This window comes from Elgaria multicarinata, chromosome 6 (assembly GCF_023053635.1).
Source record: "Elgaria multicarinata webbii isolate HBS135686 ecotype San Diego chromosome 6, rElgMul1.1.pri, whole genome shotgun sequence".
Classification (NCBI taxonomy): Eukaryota; Metazoa; Chordata; class Lepidosauria; order Squamata; family Anguidae; genus Elgaria; species Elgaria multicarinata.
This window is the reverse complement of record NC_086176.1, coordinates 117,599,943-117,623,631: the sequence shown is the minus strand read 5'-3', so window position 1 is coordinate 117,623,631 and position 23,689 is coordinate 117,599,943. Positions and strand designations below refer to the sequence as shown.

The following is a 23,689-nucleotide window of genomic DNA, read 5'->3' as shown; positions in this document are numbered from 1 at the left end:
AAAAAGAACCAATTTCATAGCCTTCTTTGTAGCAGAAAAAACTCCTAAAGTCTGTACCAGCCCAAATCAGGGAAAATATATTGAAAATGTAGCCTTTCTTGTGGTCGTTTCGGTGCCAGGTTAAGAACTTTTTATTTAAGACCTCCTGACTGTTAGATCAATGGAACCAGTTACCTAGGGAGGTGGTGGGCTCTCCCACCCTAGAGGCCTTCAAGAGGCAGCTGGACAGCCATCTGTCAGGGATGCTTTGAGGTGGATTCCTGCATTGAGCGGGGGTTAGACTTGATGGCCTTAGAGCCCCCTTCCAACTCTACTATTCTAGGATTCTATTATTACCTCTGACTTTTGAGTCCTTCAGTTTTGTTTTAAAATGTGTCATTGTGTTTTTAGATATTTTCCTGCTGCTGGTTTTCACTCTGGTTTTGTTCTGTTTCAATTTTATACTACGTTTTATTATGTTGTATTTTAGGGTTTTAATTTTTGTGAACTGCCCAAAGATCTTTGGCTCCTGGGCATTATAGAAATGTAACGAATACTTAATTAACCGAGAAATAAAAATCTTGCCGTGCTGCTACGTTGTATTCTTATTAGGGGTCGCTCAACTCGAAAGAGACAACAGGTGGAAGCCTTTGACACCACGGCCTAGGGCCGGCGCCCTGCTGTAACCACAACAAAAGGAAAGGCGTAAGCGAAGCTGATGCGAAAGGTAGAGATGTACACGAGATGGCGAACTCCAACTCTTCAGTTGTGTTTCAATTTGCACGGCTGTAAAAGTTAATGGTTCACTCTGGCAGAAGACCGGCGAGGTGGAGCTGGAACTCTTGACGCTTTGGTGAGGAGGATGAGAAAAAGCGACTGCCACTACACAGGCTCTGAACACCAGGCCTCACGTCTGCCACCACTTATTATGGGGCGACACAGGCTCTGAACACCAGACCCGGCCGAGGCTACTCCCTGCTCAAGCCAAGCACCACCGCTTGATACGCCTGAGGCCAGGGATAAGAACCACCTTCCTCCAAACTATGTGGAGAAAAGGGTTTAAAATGGAGAATGGATTTTAACATATGTATAATAATGCGCTGTGAGTTATATCTGCTTAGGTGAATGATTGTCAGAGTGGGTGTTAAATGTGTAAACTTAAGATGATAAATGCCAAACAGACACGTGGGACTTTTGTGGTAGTTTAAAAACAAAACAGTCAAAATTTATTTTTAAAAGTTCATAAGCTTTGTTTCAAATAACAACATTTAAAAACCTTTTTGAAACCTTTCATACAATCCTGTCACTCACTCACATACGCGCTTTCCTTTTTCTCACACAATCACTCTTGAACTTTCTTTATTCTCAGTATTGATTAATATACTTCCACTACGTGCACACCACACTCTAAAGACACCACTCACTACACTGACTCTCAAATTTCCCAGAACTTAAGTACCATAAATACAGAGAGCACTACAGACTCTAAGAGTACCTAACAAGTCTCCCTGGAAAGAACTCTCAATCCCATCAGTCCTTCCCTTATATATCACTCCTCCCCCTCCCAAGACATTCTAACTCCGCCCACTCAGGCCAACATTCTAAAAATCACAGACTTACAAACTGCAGGCATACATTTGGAATTGACTTGTGGGGTGTAATGCCACATATTCCCCCCCTTTTTTTAAAAACCCCAAGTATGGGGCTGGTTTAATACCTGGACCTGTACATAGGGTTTGGGGAAATAAAATGGTTAAACATTTATATATACAATTAATAGCAATAACAATATATGTACATACAAATCTTTTGGAAAATCCAAACATTAAAAGAACCACATTTTGATTAGTCCACTTTTTGGCTCCAATTTTTAAAGTCCAGGAGCATCACAATGTCCACAACAAAGTCTCACTTTACTGGTGAACTGGACAATTCCTGGCGAGACGGTCCATCCGCGATGATGTTCTCCCGACCTGCCACATGCTGGATCTCCGCGTTGAAGCTCTGGATCTGCCACGGCCACTGCTGCAAAAGTTGGTTGTGGCTTTCTATGGGTTGCAGCCACAACAGCGCTCGATGATATGCTCTCATGATGAACCACTGTCCCTGTACGCATGCCCCGACTCTGTTCATAGCCCAAATGATGGCCAGACAATCTTTCTGGACAGCAGAACAGCTCTTCTCTCTCTCTGTCCATTCCACGCTGAAATAGGCCACGAGATGTCTCACACTGTCCACTGTCTGCATCAGCATGGCTCCAATTCTGACCTCCGAAGCGTCCGAGGTCAGAACAAACTTCTCTTTTACCGCCTCTGGTACTCCTCCATCCACTCCACAAGTAGATGACTCAATAGGGGGATGGGCTCCAGTCTTATCCCGAACAATGCAAGGTCCCTCCCAAACAGCCTCGAACTGACCACTCTTCCTGGGAAAGAAGACCATGACTTCAACTCCCAATCTAAAGTTCCGGTCTCTAGCCTCTTCATCACACCAAGTTTTCTGCCTGGTTTGGGCTCCAGCCAAACCTGTGTGTGCCAGCTCTATAACTTCTTTCTTGTCATTGAATTTTTCAACTAGCCCATTTGTTTGGGGGTGGAAAGCAGTGGATGTTATATGCTTGACACTGCAACACCTCCACAAACATCTCATTTCATTAGAGAACAAAACTGAGCTTTGAACACTCCAAATTTTATGGAGGAAACCCCAGCGACAAAAGATTTTTAATAGGGCTTTTGCTACTGACAAGGCATCAACATTTTGAAGGGCTTCAGCATTCGGGAACCTTGTGGCAAAGTCTATACTGGTCAATTGAAACATTTTTCTTGCCTGTGTAGGTCTAGGGAAGGGTCCTACCAGGTCCAGTCTTATTTTTAAAAAGGGTTGGTTGGTAAGTAGTAGGGGATTTAGGGGAGCCTTGACCTTGTCCCTACTTTTCCCCACCCTCTGGTAACTCTCACAGGACTTGTAAAACTCAGTGCCTTCCCTAAAAATATTTGGCAAGTAATAATTAGTCATCAACCTTTTCTGGGTTTTTCCTATCTTCATGTGGCCTGCCAAAAAGGAGTCATGAGCTAATTTCAGCAACTGGTCCCTATATGGTATTGGTACCACAAGCTGCTTTTCAGCCCCCCAACTTCTTTGTTTCTTCTTGGGCAACCACTTTTGGTATAGGAGTCCCCAATCCCAGAAAACTTGTTCTTTCTGAGTGTCACTAAAAGAGGTTTCTTGTGCCTCAGCTTTGGATCTTAAAACTTCCAAGCTGGGATCATTTCCTGTGTTTAAAGCAAACGTGGTATCAGTTTTTGCAACGATGTTTCTTGGCTCAGCAGTTCCTTCAGCTGGGTTGCTAGGCAACTGCAGAGGCATGTCCTCAGCATCTCCAGACTCGCTACAATTGTCTGACAAGCCTTCCACTGCTGCTTGTGAGCGTGTAATAATAAAAACTTTTCTACCTTCTAACCCCATGATATCAGTACCTAGGATTAGAGGTTCCTCCTGACAGGAATTAACACCCAAAATACATTTCCCTGTGACTCCCCTCCATGTAACCTCCATCTCGGCTACAGGAATTTCAATTATGGGCCCCGTCACAGGTTTGATGTTAATTTTTCTGTGAGGAATAATCTCTTCCCTCTTCACAAGGTCTGCTCTAATCAGAGATAAACAAGCTCCAGTATCTAGAATAGCTTTATGCTTTTTTCCATTTATTAAAACATCTTCCCACACTAATGTGTAACACTGGGAACTTTGGGGATGTTCAGCATCTTTATTTATATCCACTCTCCTTACTGAGATACTTTTCTCTTCCCTCAGCCTGGGACATTGTGGTCTAATATACCTCACCAACCCACAATGATGGCATGTGAGGTCTGTATTTCCAAACATAGGTTTGGTGGTGTTTCCCGCCTTTTCTGTTGGCAACTGATTTTTATTTACCTCAGCTTCCTTTTTACCCCCATTAGGTTTATACCCTGGTTTAATATTATTTTCTTTAGTAGGCTTGCTGGTCATATGATAGCCCCGGTTTAAGGAAAATTGATCAGCCAGGGAAGCTGCATCTTGATGAATTTTTGGGTCTCTATCTCTCACCAGCAATCTTATTTCTTGAGGGATTTGAAAAATTAATTGATCTTTAATCATCAGATCAACTAAATCTTGTTTGGTTTTCACCTCAGCGCAGGTGATCCATTTCTCAAAATGATCTGCTAACTTGTGTCCCAACTCCACAAAAGATTTGGATGACACAGCATTAAGACTTCTAAATTTCTTCTGGAAATACTCAGGCCCATAGCGAAATCTTTTATAAACTGCTGTTTTAAATGAGGCAAAATCTAAAGCTTCCCCCACAGGAAAACTGTTATAAATTTCAGCCAGGTCTCCCTTGATCAAGTTAGGGATAAACTTCATATAATCTTGTGGCTTTACTTCCCACATCATGGCTGCCTTTTCAAAGGTATTGAAGAAAATTTGGGGATCTTGCCCCTCAACATAAGGGGTAAAGTCTTTAGGAGATAATTTGGGAGGTCTAGCCCCTTCCTCAATTCTCCTCTGATCTTTCCGCTCAAATTTTCTCTTTTCTAAAGCAATTCGTTCTAGCTCCAGCTCCCTATCTTTTTCTCTTAATCTTATTTCTGCTTCACTCAGCCTTTCTTGTTGTTCCAACTCAGTTCTCTTCAACTCCCTATCAGCCTCTTGCTGTTTTATCTTTTCTAATTCAAGTTGTCTATTAGCCTCCTGTTGTTCTCTTTGTTGTTTTAATTTCTCCATTTCTAGCTGAATGTATTGAGGAGACAATTCTACAGGCACTTGCCTCAGAGGATTTACCTCAGTTTCAACTGCAGCATGAACTCTGTAATATTCTATAAGAGCCCATTTCATTTCATCAACTGACTTTCCTTCAGTTGGCAAATTTAAACGTTTACATCTGTCTGACAGAGCATCTTTCTTCAACCCTAAGATCTCCATCGTTATTAGACAGAGACTTAACTTTAATAAATAAAATGGTACTGGGAGTTTTCAATTGAGGTCAGGAGTGGTAAACTTGATATTTTATAATACGTATCTCACCACAGACAAAAATATCCTGTCAGAGAATTGTATCAGCGCAACCTCTGACTTAGGTAATATGTAACTTTCACAGCTAAGGACCTCCGAGGTGCTTTACAGTAACCACCCTCTGTCCTGTTCACAAATAAAATCCTTTTTGACTTCTGTCACTATAAATGAACAGAGTCTACTTCGGATCCCACCGCTGCCACCACCTATTATGCCACGACACAGGCTCTGAACACCAGACCTCACGTCTGCCACCACTTATTATGGGGCGACACAGGCTCTGAACACCAGACCCGGCCGAGGCTACTCCCTGCTCAAGCCAAGCACCAGCACTTGATACGCCTGAGGCAAGGGATAAAGCCCACCTTCCTCCAAACTATGTGGAGAAAGGGGTTTAAAATGGAGAAGGATTTTAATATATATAATAATGCGCTGTGAGTTATATCTGCTTAGGTGAATGATTGTCAGAGTGGGTGCTGAATGTGTAAACTTAAGATGATAAATGCCAAACAGACACGTGGGCTTTTTGTGGTAGTTTAAAAACAAAACAATCAAAAATTATTTTTAAAAGTTCATAAGCTTTGTTTCACATAACAACATTTAAAAACCTTTTTGAAACCTTTCATACAATCCTGTCACTCACTCACATACGCGCTTTCCTTTCTCTCACACAATCACTCTTGAACTTTCTTTATTCTCAGTATTGATTAATATACTTCCACTACGTGCACACCACACCCTAAAGACACCACTCACTACACTGACTCTCAAATTTCCCAGAACTTAAGTACCATAAACACAGAGAGCACTACAGACTCTAAGAGTTCCTAACAAGTCTCCCTGAAAAGGTTTCCTGAAAAGAACAAGAACAAGAACTCTCAATCCCCTCCGTCATTCCCTTATATATCCCTCCTCCCCCCTCCCAAGACATTCTAACTCCGCCCACTCAGGCCAACATTCTAAAAACCACAGACTTACAAACTGCAGACATACATTTGGAATTGACTTGTGGGGTGTAACGCCACAGCGACCCGCTGGGTTCAAAGAAGAGGAGCTGCCTCTGAAGAAAGCAAAACTTATCTTGCAGACTCTCTCTGGGTTTTTCCCCCAGAGAAAGCTACTCTCGCAGTGGGAGGGGCCCTTGGTCAATCCATGGGCGTTATTCTGTGGTGCAAGGAGTGAGTGAGAGAAGGGTTCTTGGGTAGATTTTTTGGTTCCAGGCTGAGAAGAACACTTCAGCTATGGGGCAGTACAGAAATGCTGTGTGTGTGTTTATTCGTTCAGTCGCTTCCAACTCTCCGTGACTTCATGGACCAGCCCACGCCAGAGCTTTGAACATTAAAAAGAAACATACAAAATTAAAAACCATAAAAAGCATAAAATACAAACAAAACCAGGCAATATCCATTTAAAAACAACTATTCTCGTCAGGGAGATAATTCCATAATTGAGGGGCCACCACTGAAAAGGCCCTCTCCCTGGTTGCCATTCTCTGAGCTTCCCTTGTGGTATTATTATTATTATTAGGTCTGCTGTCACTCCCTGTGGTGAATCACACGGGTAATCCCTGACATGCCACATTACATGTCTTGCCGAAATCATGTAGCTACTTCCTCTCTCCAGTGTCTGCCACCATGGCCGCTGCCTTTGAGCGTTACCCATGTGAACTGTGCCACCTGCATGATGCAGAGCTTTGGACCATCACCATTCTGTACTGGGAGATGACCAGTGGCGAACAACAAACACTCCGCAAACTTAACTGGAGAGCCAGTGTGGCGTGTGGGCATTTTTGTCCTCACATCCAGATCATACACACATCTCCACTTCAAACAAGATCTGGAAGCTGGGGGAGAAGAAGTCATCTGGGGAGATTTTTTTCAACCTAAACTAGATCTTCTGGTCTACTGCCAACACCTCTCAGAGTTTAAGGATGTATTAAGGAAGTATTTTGTTGGAGGCAAACAGGTCTAGAAAGTGGGAGTCTGAAGAGTCATCCTGTCTTGGGAAACAGGCCAAGTATCATTTCCCAGTTCCGATGAGCAACATCTCAACCAATTGGCCTTCTTTTGCTTCACCCCTGGATTGCTGTAACTGAAAATAGGTGTCCTCTTAGCCCAGACGAAGAACTCTATTGCTTCTGTGTTCAGGCTCCTGTAGCTGGAGACGGCCAACGCAAGGGCTGTGCACCGCTTCGGATCCGAATCCGAAGCAGATCAGGGGTCCATGCACAGCCCTAGTCAACGCTCATGTGTAGAACCACATGGTGGTTCTACCAACTCCTTGGGAGGTTTAGATCACCACTCTCCACTCTTACACCTGCACTGAGGAGGGATGGGACAGGAGTACAGATCTTTTCAGTTTGAGTTTCACTGACATGTACCCACAGTTAAAAACAGACTATATGAGAGACAAGGAAGACAAAATCACAGTGAACCGAAGTCTAGAACCAGCACGATGAGAACTCGTGAACTTCTTGATCCATCCCCACCCCACAAATTTCCCCTGTGATTCCTCGGTTTTCAATTGACAATCTTCCACTATGGTCCCTCATGTCTCACCCCAGCCTCATAAAATCATAGAATAGCAGAGTTGGAAGGGGCCTACAAAGCCATCAAGTCCAACCCCCTGCTCAATGCAGGAATCCACCCTAAAGCATCCCTGACAGATGGCTGTCCAGCTGCCTCTTGAAGGCCTCTAGTGTAGGAGAGCCCACAACCTCACCAGGCAACTGGTTCCATTGTCATACTGCTCTAACAGTCAGGACATTTTTCCTGATGTCCAGCTAGAATCTGGCTTCTTTTAACTTGAGCTCATTATTCCATGTCCTGCACTTTGGGATGATGGAGAAGAGATCCTGGCCCTCCTCTGTGTGACAACCTTTCAAGTCCCTGAAGAGTGCTGTCATGTCTCCCCTCTATCTTCTCTTCTCTGGGCTAAACATGCCCAGTTCTTTCAGTCTCTCTTCATAGGGCTTTGTTTCGAGACCCCTGATCATCCTCGTCCAACACCCACCCACCCCTGGGAGCCTGTTGTGAATCGACAATGCAATGGGGGTGTTTGCAGTTTGTATTTGGAGACAAGAGCTGAGGAGGCCACTTCCGAGATGGAATGTGAAGGTGGGTGGGAGGGGGAGTTGAAGGAAGCCTGACAGTTGAGACAACGGTGGAATGTTGCCAGTTGGTTCTAGGCTTTGGTTCACTGAGGATTTGTTTTTCTTGTTGCTCAAAAACTCGGTTGTTAACCGTGGCTAATTGTCAGTGAAACCCATGCTGAAAGGATCTTTACTCCTGCCCCATCCCTCCTCAGTGCAGGCGTAAGATTGGTGAATGATGATCTAAACTTCCGAAGCAGTTGGGTAAGGAACGCCCTGGAGAAACGTGCAATTAGCCTGGTCCTACACGTCTCCAGCAAAAGGCTCGTAATGTGTTTTGCAACAAGCAGTGAGCTTAATTAAGACAATGAAACCACCCTACTGAAAGGGGTGTTGTCGACCGAATCAGCTCCCTGTGAGTAGCCACGCGTACAGACAATAGAGACACTCCAGGTGGTTTAAAAGAAAACTTTACTTAGCAACATTTAACATATCCTACGATGGGATGGCTTGGTTCCCCCATCGTGGTCAGCACACCATGCAGGTGGGTAAAACAGCAGAAGGAAGAAGGAGGGAGGAGACAGGAAGTAGCAAGACAAGCATTGTAGCAATCCCCTCCCACCCTGTAGGTGTATGTTAACCCTTTAGCCTCAGGTCAGTGACCTGTAGCCTGAGTTCTGCTAACAAGGGGAAGGCTTAGCCCGGTGCATTAATGATTGCACCTGTGACACACTCTGGATTTTCTTCAGAAGGTCCGGAAGAACCAGGGGTGTCTCTAATTCCACCCACCTGTGAAGAGGGGTGAGATGCTTCGGTAATTTCCCAGAAAGCATCCCTGTTTTCTGGGACCTGTCCTTGGTAAGCCCACAGTTCCCTGTTTTTGTCCTGACTTTTCCCACTGTGGATCATTTCTTCGTGCTTTTAAAAAGTTCCCTGCTTGCTGAAGAGTGCACTAGCTTCCGTTCTGCCTTACTATGCCTTAGGAGAGGCTGGTTTTAGCGTATAAAGCCTTACACGGCTTGGGACCACAATACTTGACGGAACGCCTCTCCTGACATGAACCTACCAATACACTACACTCAACATCTGGTCCTCCTCCGAGTGCCTACTCCAAGGGAAGCTCGGAGGATGGCAATAAGGGGAGAGGGCCTTTTCAGTGGTGGCCCCCCGACTTTGGAATGATCTCCCCGATGACGCTCGCCTTGTGCCAACATTGTTCTCTTTTCAGTACCAGGTCAAGACTTTTCTCTTCTCCCAGAATATGCCGAGGTTTTTTTTCTTAACTGACCCCAGAATAGTAGTTTTCAAATGGATATTGTCTGTTTTTATGCTTTTTATGGTTTTAAGTTTTGTATATTTGTTTTTAATGTTCACTGTTTAGTCTTTCTAAACCACGCAGAGAGCTTCAGCTATGAGGCGGTATATAAATGTAATAAATTAATAAATCAATGGTTTAGAATGAGGGAGGAAACATGTAAAATCATTTGGTGGTTTGGAACACACCAAATGATCACCAAGGGGTGTGTGCCAGGGGGCACGGCCATTTGGGGAACCTCGGAGGGCCGTATGGGAGCTCCAGGTGGGCCAGATTTGACCCACTACATTGAAGTTCAACACCCCTGGTGTAAATACTGTTTAGTTACTTGGTGCTTTCACAAAGAAATTGTTTTTCCCCCTTAATAATTTGGCCTGTAATGCAGACGTAAAAACCTACTTTGGTCTGAATGTCTGTCTTAATCGAAAGGTGTCCCTAATTCCTCTTTCTGCCTTGTAATCGCAACTTTTGTAACATACTGCAATGTGTGAAAACTGCCCTTAAAAATGTAAAAAAAACATCCCACCTGTACATCAGCATAAATATAGCAGCTGCAAAAGATGCCTTTCTGTTTCCTGTGAATCAAAAAGGGTGTCTGCGTTATGCTGTTGTGAGATTTTAGATGTTTCTCAGGGCTGACTCAAAACGATTTAATTGAAAACTGCTGTCATATCTTCCTCCAGTGTTCCTTTCTGAAAGGCTGAGAGAAGTTAAACCAAAAGGCGCTCAAATCTTGACACAATCTTCTTCTACTTCCTTTATCAGCTTCACGGGTGTTTTGTGGTTGTTGTTTATAACTCTATTATTACAGGTTTTTATTAAGCAGAATTATATATAGAACAGTCATAGGCAACGATTACGTTATTATACCTGTCTAACTCATTGTACGACTAGGGTACCATAAACATATGTCAGAAGACTGCTATGATTTATTTTCGCAGTACTTGGTAAATGTAAAGCCATTCTGGATAAAATTATTGCATCTCTTCCTTTTATTTTTCTGTAAATGGCTCCCTTGGGCATCAGTGCACAATAATATAATTTATGTTCCCATTCAGAAATGGTCGGGATTGACATCATTTCCTAGAAACAGACCTCACAAATTCTCCCTACAATTCTATACGATATGACCTCTCGATATTATCAGCTCTAGAGTTAGCTTTCGAACGCAAAACGGATATTTCCATTCAAGCTGTTGCTTTTGAAATGAGAAAACACGTCAAAACCACTGGTTTTAGTTCCCCTTTTCTTGACTCCCCCCCCCCCCTCCCTCAAATGTCAGATTTAATTTTGGACTTTGCAGGCTTCCCTTAAGGCGGGTCTGTTTTCTCTCATAGTGGAGCTGGAGTCGTAAGGCTTGGAGGGTGAATTTTGCCTGTGGTTCACAGGGCAGAGGACACACAGAAAGAAAGGAAGGAAGGAAGGAGGGAGGGAAGGAGGCTGTGGGCGGGGGAACGGTGGGTGGGAATGCAGAGATAAATGTGTTGCTTGGCCGTCTGCCGCTTAATTGGCCCGTTGGCCTTTAACCAGACAACCAGAGCTGCCTGGGGGCAAATGAGGCAGGAACGAAAGTACAGTGGCACATTTCGAAGGATGCAGGGAAGAGGTGCTTTAGCGTGACAGCTGCCTTTCCAACAGGACCTCCAGAATGGCAGGGACCAAAATGCTGGAAAAAGCCGTCGGCTTGATGACGATCCGGAATGAAACAGTTCGACAGGCCCTGGCGGAGGCGCTGGGAACTTTCATCTTGATGGTGAGGAGGATGAGGCCATGGTCTGATATGTCGGCAGAGGTGGTTAGAGGATTGGTTGGCGGAACGGCAAAGTTTGGAGCACCCTTCATTGTGCCTGGTGCGTGGACAGGGATGCTGGGACTCACCTTAGCTAAGGACAGGACAGGTCAGGCCAGCAGGGAGAGGGGCATGGCATGGTGAATGGACCAAGTCCTGTGTTGGTCAGGCCAAAGAACCAGTTTTTTTTCTTTTTCAGGATAGGTCAAAGTTCTTTCATTTTGTCTCTCAGCTCTCAGTCTGAGAATGCCATGGTGGCCTCTTCCTTTTCTTTCCAAAATTGCTCATGGGGCAGGAGCGCCATTGCCACGGGGACAGGCTAAAGGGCGTGGGGGCTTTTAGTTGAGCAGGACGGCGATAAGAAGGAGAGGGGATACCACAGGTCTTGGGCGTCTAGTTGCAGACTAAAGTTGCTCCGTCCATCCAACCTTGAGGCATAACATGCTGCTTTAAACTGAATCAGACCATTGGTCCATCTAGACCAGGATGATGTCATCTGACTAGCAGTATCTCTTCAAGGGGTCAGGCAGGTGCATTTCCCAGCCCTGTTAGATATCTTTCATTTGGGATTTAATCTGGGACTTTTGAGGAAGCAACGCTTGTGCTCTACCACTCCTAGATGGGGTCCCTTTTCACTTCTATTAATCAGCCTTGAATTTCAAAGGACAAAAGGGATAACAGTATCAGGGATTATTATTTATTTATTTATTTATTTATTTATTTAGCACCAACAATGTACTTGGTGCTGTACAAAATATACAAATAAAACAGCGATACCCTGCCTAGAGGCTTACAATCTAAAATCATGGTATCCGATCTATACATGGAATAGGCCCGTACCATTCAGTAAAACCATGAACTGGTTCAGCTGAACTCCCAGTTTCTACCTGGGACATTGGTTTCGTCCATGTTTGCATTTCTGTGCCATCCTTCCAGCCCATTTTTTTTCTAGCCTCTCCCTATTTCTGGACCAGCTTTTCAGCAGGTAGAAGGCGAAGGTGTGTCCTCCTTCTATTAACATGGCGGACACATTGGCTTTCATTGTTCTCTGTTCTTTCCGACAGCTTCTTGGCTTAGGCAGCGTGGCCCAGGTGGTGTTGGGGAAAAAGAACTTTGGGGAGTATTTGAGCATCAATCTCGGATTTGGATTTGGTGTCATGCTGGGTGTCCATATGGCCGGTGGAATCTCAGGTGAGTGTGGCAGATAGGCGTGGCTTCAGCCCAGACCCTCTCTACATGCAATTCCCAGGGTTAAGAAACCCAATTCCCACTCCAAAACTGTAGGACAACTTATCTAGGCCTATTTTCCTGGGTGTTTTCTTGCCTCTGCTGGTGGCAGCCTGTGATGTAGAACAGAGGTGTGGAGTTATTTATTTATTGCATTTATATCCTACCTTGTCTCCTTGAAGGAACCCAAGGCAGTGTACATAATTCTCCTTCTCGCCTGTGAGGTCGGTTGGGCTGAGGGTCTGTGACTGGCCCAACGCCACCCAGTGAGCTTTCATGGCTGATTGGGGACTAGAACCTGGATTGCTCAATACCCAGTCCAACACTGTAACCACTACACTGGCTCTTCTTTTGATATATCTTTTGTTTTGTTTTTCTTTGAGCCTCGTGTGGCGCAGAGCGGTAAAGCAGCAGTTTCTGCAGCTGAAACTCTCCCCACGGCCTGAGTTCGATCCCAGTGGAAGCTGGTTTCAGGCAGCCGGCTCGGGTCGACTCAGCCTTCCACCCTTCTGAGGTTCGTAAAACGAGTACCCAGTTAGCTGGGGGAAAGGTAATCACGGCCGGGGAAGGCAACGGCAAACCACCCCGCTATAAAGCCTGCCAAGAAAACGTCAGCGAAAGCTGGTGTCCCTCCAAGAGTCAATAATGACTCAGTGCTTGCATGAGAGGTTCCTTTCCTTTGTTTTCCTTACCATTTTCCCATTACGTGATTTAACATTTTTTAAATGGTCTTTGTCGTGTTTTTATTTATTTTCATGTAAAACACTCCTGGTAAAAATTGATGAAATGGAGGGCCATTATTATTATTATTATTATTATTATTATTATTATTATTATTATTATTATTTCTCTTTTCTTGCTTGTGGCAGTTTTTCTAGACAGACATGACGGGCTTTGCCAAGTCATGCTGTCTTTTACTGATTCACGAATTTTCTGACTATTGAACATGTTTTAAATATGACTGCTTTCTGGATGTTGGTATGGATGTATTTTGGTAGGCCCAGTTTCTGAAAATTTTCTGTATACTTTTTTAATGTGATGCCGATGACTGATGTGACTGATGGAATAATGGTGACCTTTTCCTGTTGCCATAGTTAAAGAACTTCCATGGCCAGTGCTGTATATTTTCCTCTCTTTTCCTCTTCCTTTTCCACAACATTTTTGTTACTAGGTATTGCTATGTTGATGAGGTTATTATTACTATTATTATTATTATTTAAACTACGATTGAAACAATTCTTGCATTATCCTTTTTTGGGGGTTGCTGCTGCTGCTGAAAGGCGCTCACATGAATGCATCAATAACTTTCGCAAACTGCGTAACTGGAAGACTCCCTTGGCGCAAGCTTCCAGCCTATGTGATCGGCCAGTTCCTGGGATCCTTTGCGGCTTCCTCTGTTGTTTTTGTACTATATTATGGTATGTTGCCTCCCCCTCCCCCCAGGCCTCCCCCTCCTACAAATCCCTCCAAGAGCTTCATCCCACGTACCCGTTTCCCTCGAATTATCCCCATAGCGTAAAGCTGTCGTTATTGTTGTTAGCTAAATCACACCATGGGTTGTGGTGCTCCTAAGATCCTTTGCACACCAGGAAAAGGGGTGAAATGTAAAAAATCATGAAAAATCAATGGATGACCCAATCTGATTCAAATTTGGTATGCTGAAAGCTCTCCTTAATATCTATTACTGTGCCAATTTTGATGTCTATCTTTAAAACTTACGCAGATGTGAGCATTTGTTTAATTTGCAGTTTAAAAATATCAAATCCTCCTCCTGCGCCCCCAGTGGCCGCTCGGAGAACAACAAAAGATTTGTTCTTAAAGGAGTCCAAAATACGTCGGTTCTTTTGGCTAAGAAGCACAATTAAAGCAGGATGCCTGGGAGGACTTCACAATCAAAGCAGATTATAAGCTGGAAAACTTCGGAGTCCTTTGCATGCAATTCACAGTGATTGCACGGTATAACACTGGTATGATGAAGCTACAAATAGCTGGTGGGAAGGAAAAGCCACCCAATAACAGAAAACGATCGGGATTTATACCCTTGAAGCAAGTACACAATCTTCAGCCACCCAAGTATGCTTTTTTGGGTAACAACCCCCTCCCCCCGGTAACACATATCAAAATCCCATCACATCCGTGCAATGTCATCCGCCCAACAGCCGAAGCTCTATTTCAATTCTGAAACTTCATTTTTTTACTTCTAAAATTACAACACGGCCCACGCAAGGCCTTCTCTTCCATGGCCCCAAACACCTTCCTTTTTCTATTTTTGTTTGACATAATATCCAGCATGAAGAAGAGTCCTGAGAAACTTGCTCACTATTTTGTAACTTCTTTTTTTTTTTTTTGGGTTTGTCCTAATAAAGGTATTATAGTGTCAATTTTTATTTTTAAATCGAATGCACCTGCTGCGTGGTTGCAAACACTTTATAAATAGACCGATTCAGTTTAAAGCTTCGTTTTTCTAGCCTTTCCGTTGAAAAATCATGAACGATCTTCCCACATTTCTCTTGCATAGATGTAATAGCTATTTAGCTTAATTATTCTTGCCCCATTGCAAAGAGGTTTTGATGAGTGTTTGCTGAAAGCATATTGGGGTGGCTATAAACACTTCAAAGAAAATTAGTTGCAATTTTTGTGTGAGTGGTAAATCTCAGTGAATTAGAAGTGGGTAATTCATATTCTTTCCCAAACACTTTGGAGTGTATAGCTGTGAGAACTATTATTGTTGTTGTTGTTGTTGTTATTATTATTATTATTATTGTTATTATTATTATTATTATATTTATTTGTATCCCGCCTTTTGCCCAATGCTGGGCCTCAAGGCGGCCTTACAAAGTTTAAAACATACATGGGGGGGGGGGGAAACAAAAGCATAAACATTTAAAATACACAACAAAATTATAAGACATTAACATAGGTGGAGGGCCAGATTATTCTCCAAAGGCCTGCTGGAACAAAAAAGTTTTCGCCTGCTTCCGAAAGTCCATCAAGGAGGGAGCCAGCCTAGCTTCCCCAGGAAGAGAGTTCCAGAGCACTGGAGCAGCCACCGAGAAGGCCCTCTCCCATGTTCCCACCAAGCATGCCTGTGAAGATGGTGGGATTGAAAGAAGGGCTTCTCCAGAAGATCTCCAAGCACGGGCAGGCTCATAAGGGAGAATACGGTCTTTCAAATAACCTGGACCCGAGCCATAAGGTGACCATATGAAAAGGAGGACAGGGCTGCTGTATCTTTAACAGTAATGTAGAAAAGGGAATTTCAGCAGGTGTCAATTGAAGAGGGTGAAATTCCCTCTTCATCACAACAGTTAAAGCTGCAGAAGCCCTGCCCTCTTTTGCATCTGGCCACTCTACTATAGCTAGCGTAGCTTTAACTGTTGTGATGAAGAGGGAATTGCACCCACTTCAATTGACACCTGCTGAAATTCCCTTTCCTACGTTACTGTTAAAGATACAGCAGCCCTGTCCTCCTTTTCATATGGTCACCTTAATATAGGGCTTTAAACTAGATATTTACTTACCATATTTCAGGCCTGTAAAACCTACCAGCAGCCCTGGCTCCCACTGTTCGTAGGATCAATATCCCTGCTTATTATGGTGCTTTGACCTTCCCTCCTGCCTAAGCACAGAGAACGCTGGAGCTGGTGGTTCTTGAGAGAACATGTCACATAGGATGTCCCAACCTCTCTGTCTCTCAGACTCCAAGCTGTAGTTTAACTGCTCAAGCATGCTCTTTCCGTTCTAGGGAAAAGGAAAGCCAGCAAATTCCCTGTTGAGAATGTTGCTTGTTCTACTGTAACACAGCTTCTGATTGACTTCAGCAAATCTCAAAAGCTGTGGGCAATAGATCCATGGAATTTAGCCTTACTTTTTTCATCATGGCAATGGGGTTGCAGTCTATGCTATGGGTCTCTGGACCCCAGGGAAGTGTGCACCCACCCACCCCTGCAGTTCTTGGCTCCCGACTATGCACTGGATAGATGTCGGAACAGATGTTGGCAATTCCCGATGTTTTCATAGAATAATAGAATAGCAGAGTCGGAAGGGGCCTACAAGGCCATCGAGTCCAACCCCCTGCTCAATGCAGGAATCCACCCTAAAGCATCCCTGACAGATGGCTGTCCAGCTGCCTCTTGAAGGCCTCCAGTGTGGGAGAGCCCACAACCTCCCTAGGTAACTGATTCCGTTGTCGTACTGCTCTAACCGTCAGGAAGTTTTTCCTGATGTCCAGCCGGAATCTGGCCTCCTTTGAGCCCGTTATTCCGTAAATTCCAATTTTATTTCTGTACATTAAATATCATTGCTTTATTGTATATATCCTTAACTTTTTGTTTAGCATCATCCTTTAGAGAGCTCCGGCTATTGGGCGGTATAGAAATGTAATAAAATAAATAAATAAATAAATAAATAAATAAATAAATAAATAAAATTGCCACAGTGAGGCAGCAGGTGAGGCACCTGGCTTGGTTCTGATGCTGCACTCCCAGCTCAGGATCTCTGGTTCAGTGCACATTCACCAGCGACTGAACAGTAGGATAACCTTACCTTCAGTGTGCACTAAAATACCCTCCGTTCATTCTTCACTGATAAATGCTATTAGAATGGGCAGAAGGAAGAAGTGTAGAAGTCTGTCTTGCCAGCTAAGGAGACGTTCTCCTGGCTAACGGTGCCAGGGAGTGCAAGGGCGGAATGGCTCTAGACTCCAGCAAAATTCTCAAAATTCTCAAATAAACCCGAGTCCATTTTTACAGTCTCCTCTCCTCAACACGTGCTTAATTTGGTGTTTTCTCCTTCCATCTTAGAGGCTCTGCAGGATTACACCGGGGGGAACCTGACTGTAACTGGACCTACTGCTACAGCGGGCATCTTTTCCACGTACCCAGCCCCCTACATGTCTCTATGGGCTGGATTTCTAAACGAGGTCAGTGTGTGCAAGGATTGACGGCCAGCTGCTTGGTTATGAAGCCCCCACCGAGGAGCTGGAAGAGAGTAGAACATCATCAAGGCCACTGGTCAAATGTCCGTTGCATATCACCATCGGTGGCGTTGGGAGACTTTCCCCAGGACCTTTTCATAGGGTCACCCTAAATCTACACCAAGCAGGATGTAGCACTATGAAAGCAGTACATAAAAGGCAGGAGCCACACTAAGCAGGATATTGCACTATGAAAGTGGTCTATGGCATGTGTCCATGGGCCCTAACAATTGTCCGTGCATTTCAATACCGCTATAAAGCATTAGTGTGTGGCTCCTGCCTTTTATATGCTGCTTTCATAGTGCAATATCCTGCCTGGTGTAGATGAGGCCCTAAAGTCTCACTGTTTCACTGTTGGCATTTGCCTTCCTTGGGCGGCATGATTTATTTATTTATTACATTTCTATACCGCCCAATATCCGAAGCTCTCTGGGCTGTTCACATTAATAGAAGTATAGCTTCCAAATCACGTGAGGTACTGGTTCCTCTCTATTCGGCCCTGGTTAGGCCTCATCTAGAGTATTGCGTCCAGTTCTGGGCTCCACAATTCAAGGAGGACGCAGACAAGCTGGAGCGTGTCTGCGTCCTTCTTGACGCAGATAAATAAAAACATGGCGACATGAAAAATAAAATAAAAACATGGTGACAGGATGTAATTGTTGCTATATGTGATCCATGTGATGTAATTGTTGCTATATGTGCTATTTATTTATTTTATTTATTTATTTATTACATTTTTATACCGCCCAATAGCCGAAGCTCTCTGGGCGGTTCACAAAAATTAAAACCATCATAAAACAACCAACAAGTTAAAAATACAAATACAAAATACAATATAAAAAGCACAACCAGGATAAAACCACGCAGCAAAATTGATATAAGGTTAAAATACAGAGTTAAAACAGTATAATTTAAATTTAAGTTAAAATTAAGTGTTAAAATACTGAGTGAATAAAAAGGTCTTCAGCTGGCGACGAAAGGAGTACAGTGTAGGCGCCAGGCGGACCTCTCTGGGGAGCTCATTCCACAACCGGGGTGCCACAGCGGAGAAAGCCCTCCTCCTAGTAGCCACCTGCCTCACTTCCTTTGGCAGGGGCTCACGGAGAAGGGCCCCTGTAGATGATCTTAAGGTCCGGGTAGGTACATATGGGAGGAGGCGTTCCTTCAAATAACCTGGCCCCAAACCATTTAGGGCTTTAAATGTCAATACCAGCACTTTGAATCGGGCCCGGACCTGGACTGGCAGCCAATGAAGTTGTAAAAGGACTGGCGTAATGTGATCTCGCTATTTGGATCCTTCCGCATCTAAAGGGTTAAAAGGTGAGCCCCCAGGGACTCCTGCCCTGGGTTATGGGGAGAGAAGGGTCACAGCGGTTCCCACCCATTTTTCTGAGAAGCCTCTTTGGAGTGTTGACTGTCCTGCTCTCTCCCGTCCCTCCCCATCCCGACAGTTTGTTGCCACCAGCGTGCTTTTGATTGGAATCCTGGCTATTAGCGACACGAAGAACGCAGCCGCCCTTCAGGGCACCGGTGCCTTCATCACGGGCCTTCTAGTTGTGGCGATTGGCATGTCCATGGGCATGAACACCGGCTACGCCATCAACCCTTCCAGGGATTTGCCACCAAGGATTTTCACGGCCATTGCTGGATGGGGGATGGAGGTCTTCAGGTGAGTGCGTTGTCTGTGCTGCAAATCCCTCCCATCTGATGCACGCCCTGTCTCAATCGCGGCCTGATTTGATTTTTATTGCTGAACATTATTCAGATTCTGAGCTGGCTTTTCTACCCTTTGGGCACACTACCCACTTGGCTACTAAAAAAGAAGAATCCCAATTGCAAAGGCTTCTCTGTGCGCTTTTGCTATGCTGGTCCAACCTTGGGAAGAAGCACCGTAGCTCAGTGGCAGAGCGCATGCCACAAATGAGGACGGTCCCAGGTGCCTGCTGCACTGTCTCCAAGGATCTTGCATAGCAGATCTATAGAAGACCCCTGTTCAAGACTTTGGGTGCTTCCAAGTCAGAGCACAGAGTATTGGCCTCGATAGACCAGCAGTCTGACTCAACATATGAGCATCTACAACAGTGGTTCCCAAAGTGGGTGGTACTGCCCCCCTTGGGGGCGATGGGATTGCATAAGGGGGTGTTAAAAGGCAAGGGAGCGGCATGGGGGGTGTTAAGAGGCAAGGAGGCAGCAGGGGATTGCTCAAGGTGGTCTTTTCCAAGAAGCGCCTCTCTAGAAGGTCTTAAAACCCAGAGACATTTTTATGAGAGAAGCTAGTTTGGTCCCAAGCCATATAGGGGAAGAATCCACACATGTATTAATACCATTTAAGAAGAGTCCTTTTAATGGTGAATTGAAATGTTTCAAAGGCCTTAGCTAGACCTAAGGTTTATCCTGGGATTGTCCCGGGGTCATCCCTGCCTGATCCCGGGATCCCCAGTGTGTCATTTAGATGCACAGGGCCCGGACAATCCCGGGATAAACCTTAGGTCTAGCTAAGGCCAAAAGCACCAAAATGCTAATGAAGAGACATACCCTGCTTGGTGTGCCCCACTATCCTGCACTATGGAGAGTGATTCAGAAGCTCCTGGTTGCATTAGTGGGTTGTTGAAAACTGCTATTCTGAACAATGATTTTTATAGTGTAGGGTCGGGGGCACTGGGCATGAGTTTATGGAACCAAGGGGGCGGTGACCTGAAATAGTTTGGGAACCACTGATCTACAAGGTATTGTTTTTTTAAAAAAAGAAAACCAAGAGGAAAGTACTGAGGATGTTGAGCCCAATTTCTTTAAAATGTGAGTGGTCTAAAGCAGCTTAAAGTGTACCTAAAAAAAAAGTAGGCTGTCACTTATATTTATTTGCAAGCAGATAAATTATAAAACATGCCTAGAAATTTTTTAGAAAATACGTAGGCAAATAAGGGTGTACATAGCAGTAATAGTGGAATGAATGAAAAACAGATTTCTAGCCCTTATGGATATGAAAATAGGTTTGAACTTCCTGGGCAGCACTAAATGAAATGGCAGAGGGTAGAGGGATGGTGCAATTTATTTCTTTACCATATTTGTAAGGGCTGGAGTACAAAAGATGCCCCTTAAATGGATGTGAGTGGTACCATTTCTTCAAGACGCTCAGGTTGGTTTGCCTGGAGTTTCCGCATTTTAGACGGACAACAGAGAATACTTGACCAGACAGCATAATTGCTGAGAAAGAAGTGCATACTGAAATAGGCCATTTGATATGTGATACAATAGGTCGGGGGAAATGACAGCTGGTTCACACGTGGCATATTCGTTACTTGATGGCTGCAACATCAAGTGATGATTTGCAGGTGGTGAATTGTTGCACCATAGCTGGAACTTTGATATCTCCTCATTCTATGGTTTTAACGGAATCAGTTGACACATCTAACTGCTAGCCAGCAGGTAGAGAGGTCAGGTGAGGTACGTGCAAATGGATTCCAGGCCTAAGATTAAGGACAGCCTTGATTAAATATTCAAATATTTGAGACATTTCCTTGTTTTATCCATGATCACATATTTGATGCAAAAGGCGTAAGTTCCCACTGGACCAATACCTCCAAACTTTCTCTTCCCCCTCCTCTTGGAACCTCCTTCTTCGGGATTGGCCTAGATAACCTTCAAGGTCCCTTCAAATTCAATGATTCCTTCTATCCCACTTGATCTGGGATAGATCAAGCTACCATGCTACCATAGATCATGCTACCAGCAAGGGTGGATGAAATGGGGGGAATGTAGGTTTCATAACAGGGAGAATGGAGCTATGCTATTACTTGATGCGAAACAACGAGTTTTAAAAGGTCACTGCTACAAAGAAGGTGCCATGTCCGCCATAAATAATGGGAAAGCATGTCATGGACTTAAGAACATAAGAACATGTCATGGACTTAAAGGGCAGGCGGGCTAACAACCAATGGTTTTATAGGAGCTGATCAGTGGCAGTGGAAAATTAAGGAAGGAAGGCTGTAACCCTACCCATGTTCAGACAGAAAAAAGTCCTGCATTCCCCAGCCGACTATGGAATACTGGGAGTTGTAGGCCTTTTTTGTTTTGTTTCTGAACATGCATAGGATTGTGGCCAAAGATTCCATCTCTGGAGAGTTTTCAGAAGGGGACAGATAAAGGTTCTGGGAAACCTGTTTTAGGTTTAGCATCTCTTGCATCGGGGCAAATGATTGGACTAGAATCAGCCTTCCCCAATCTGGTGCCCGTGACTGCAACCCCTATCGTGCCCAGCCAGCATAGCCTTTGGCTGGGAGTTGCAGCCCAACGTATCTGGAGGGCACTCAGCTGAGAAAGGCTGGACTCCATCAACTCTCAATACTGCCTCTCGCATTGGACCAAGGGGGCACCAAAGCTGCCGGCAACCGAGCCACATCCGTGCCCCCTGCCATTCTCTTCCGGTCTCCTCCGAGAAACAGCCGAAACCAGCTTTGCCTTTTCTTACAGAGCAGCCGATAACTGGTGGTGGGTCCCCGTCATTGCGCCGACGCTGGGCAGCCTCGTCGGAATCTTCATCTACAACATCCTGATTGACTTTCACAACCGCTCTCAGCCGGTAACGGAACACGACAGGAAGTTAGACCTGGAGGACGGGGAGATCTTGGAGGCCAAACTGTGACACCTCAACTCCCATCAACAGGATGCTGCAGCTGTGATAGATCAAGTGCTGCTTTCAACGGACCACCATCTTTGACCGTACCATGGGACATGTGATCACCCAGAGCGCTTCCTAGATTTCCGTCATGAGAGCACATTCGCCCTACGAACTTTTGCAAGAAATGGGGTGTGTACCCATTGGACAGTATGGAAGAAAACCTCATCTGTTCATATCTGCATGGTGCCCAGCAGTTACATAGGAAACTGCTTCTACCAGTCAAGTGTTGCAAAATTGCTCTGGCTTGAATCTCAGCGCACCTGTAAGAGCCTTGTAGAAATCACCTTAGACATGGATTCTCAAACTGTGTGACACAAGAAGGTCACCTTGAAACATAAACCAGCATGCCAGACGAATCCACCACTCGATGACTCCTCTAAGAGGGGGAAATGTTTGTGTGTCCCGTGCAGTTCCGATTTCTGCCCCACACCCTAATTTGTGGGTTGGGACGCCATCCCGCTTGAAGACAGCAGCCTGCATTAGAGGGGTCGGTCAGGGGAGAATCCCAGACGTGTTACCACTACTCAGAAAAACCCATCTGTTCTAATTTGGGGTAGGAAGAATATTAAAATACTATATATTTTCAACTTGGCTTTTTAAATTGCTTTTAAGGTGTGTTTTTTAAATGTTTGACTATGCCTTCGTTTACGATTTGTGAATTTTGGGAAACCATCTTGGTTGGTTAGAGGAAGGTGATATAGGGTGCTATACAACTGAGCCTGGAGAAGAGAAGATTGAGGGGAGACATGAGAGCACTCTTCAAATACTTAAAAGGTTGTCACAGAGGAGGGCCAGGATCTCTTCTCGATCCTCCCAGAGTGCAGGACACGGAATAACGGGCTCAAGTTAAAGGAAGCCAGATTCCAGCTGGACCTCAGGAAAAACTTCCTGACTGTTAGAGCAGTACGACAATGGAATCAGTTATCTAGGGAGGTTGTGGGCTCTCCCACACTAGAGGCCTTCAAGAGGCAGATGGAGAACCATCTGCCAGGGATGCTTTAGGGTGGATTCCTGCACTGAGCAGGGGGTTGGCCTTGTGGGCCCCTTCCAGCTCTGCTATTCTGTGATTCTATGTAGTGGCTAGAGGGTTGGACTGGGACTCAGGAGATCCGGGTTCTAGCTCCCACTCAGCCATGAAGCTCCCTGGGGAACTTTAGGCCAGTCACTGACTTTCACCCTAACCTACCAGACAGGGTTGTTATGAGGATAAAATAGAGAGGACGAGAATCATGTTTGCTCCTTACTATTCTATGATTCTAGAGATGCAATATAGTAAATGAGTAAATAAGAGGCAGTATTACAACTGGGCTGTCCTACAGTTGCAAGGATGATGCCAGTCCACTGTTCCAGGAATTGATGGGAAATTACATATATTTTTCACAAGGGTAGGAAGGAAGTGCCCACACATGAAATAGAAAGGGAAATACTACCTTTTCGATTCCGCGCTCACCAGAGAAGACTGAGGGGAGACATGAGAGCACTCTTCAAATACTTGAAAGGTTGTCACACAGAGGAGGGCCAGGATCTCTTCTCGATCCTCCCAAAGTGCAGGACACGGAATAACGGGCTCATGTGACAGG

At 44.7% G+C, this 23,689-nt stretch overlaps 1 protein-coding gene across 1 annotated transcript; it reads left to right on the top strand.

Annotated features, from left to right (window-relative positions):
* The first annotated feature begins 10,933 nt into the window (after positions 1–10,933).
* On the top strand, positions 10,934–22,162 carry LOC134400083 (aquaporin-7-like). The gene is made up of 6 exons (XM_063128337.1): positions 10,934–11,193; positions 12,294–12,420; positions 13,737–13,874; positions 17,259–17,377; positions 18,883–19,100; positions 21,902–22,162. The coding sequence occupies exons 1-6, from the start codon at positions 11,089–11,091 to the stop codon at positions 22,071–22,073; spliced, it is 879 nt and encodes a 292-aa protein (XP_062984407.1). The 5' UTR covers positions 10,934–11,088; the 3' UTR covers positions 22,074–22,162.
* The last annotated feature ends 1,527 nt before the right edge of the window (positions 22,163–23,689 follow it).

Coding starts and splice junctions, on each gene's coding strand:
- LOC134400083 (XM_063128337.1), top strand. CDS start 11,089: ATGGCAGGGACCAAAATGCTGGAAAAAGCCGTCGGCTTGATGACGATC. Junction 11,194..12,293: donor TGGGAACTTTCATCTTGATG/GTGAGGAGGATG, acceptor TCTTTCCGACAG/CTTCTTGGCTTAGGCAGCGT. Junction 17,378..18,882: donor GGGCTGGATTTCTAAACGAG/GTCAGTGTGTGC, acceptor CCATCCCGACAG/TTTGTTGCCACCAGCGTGCT.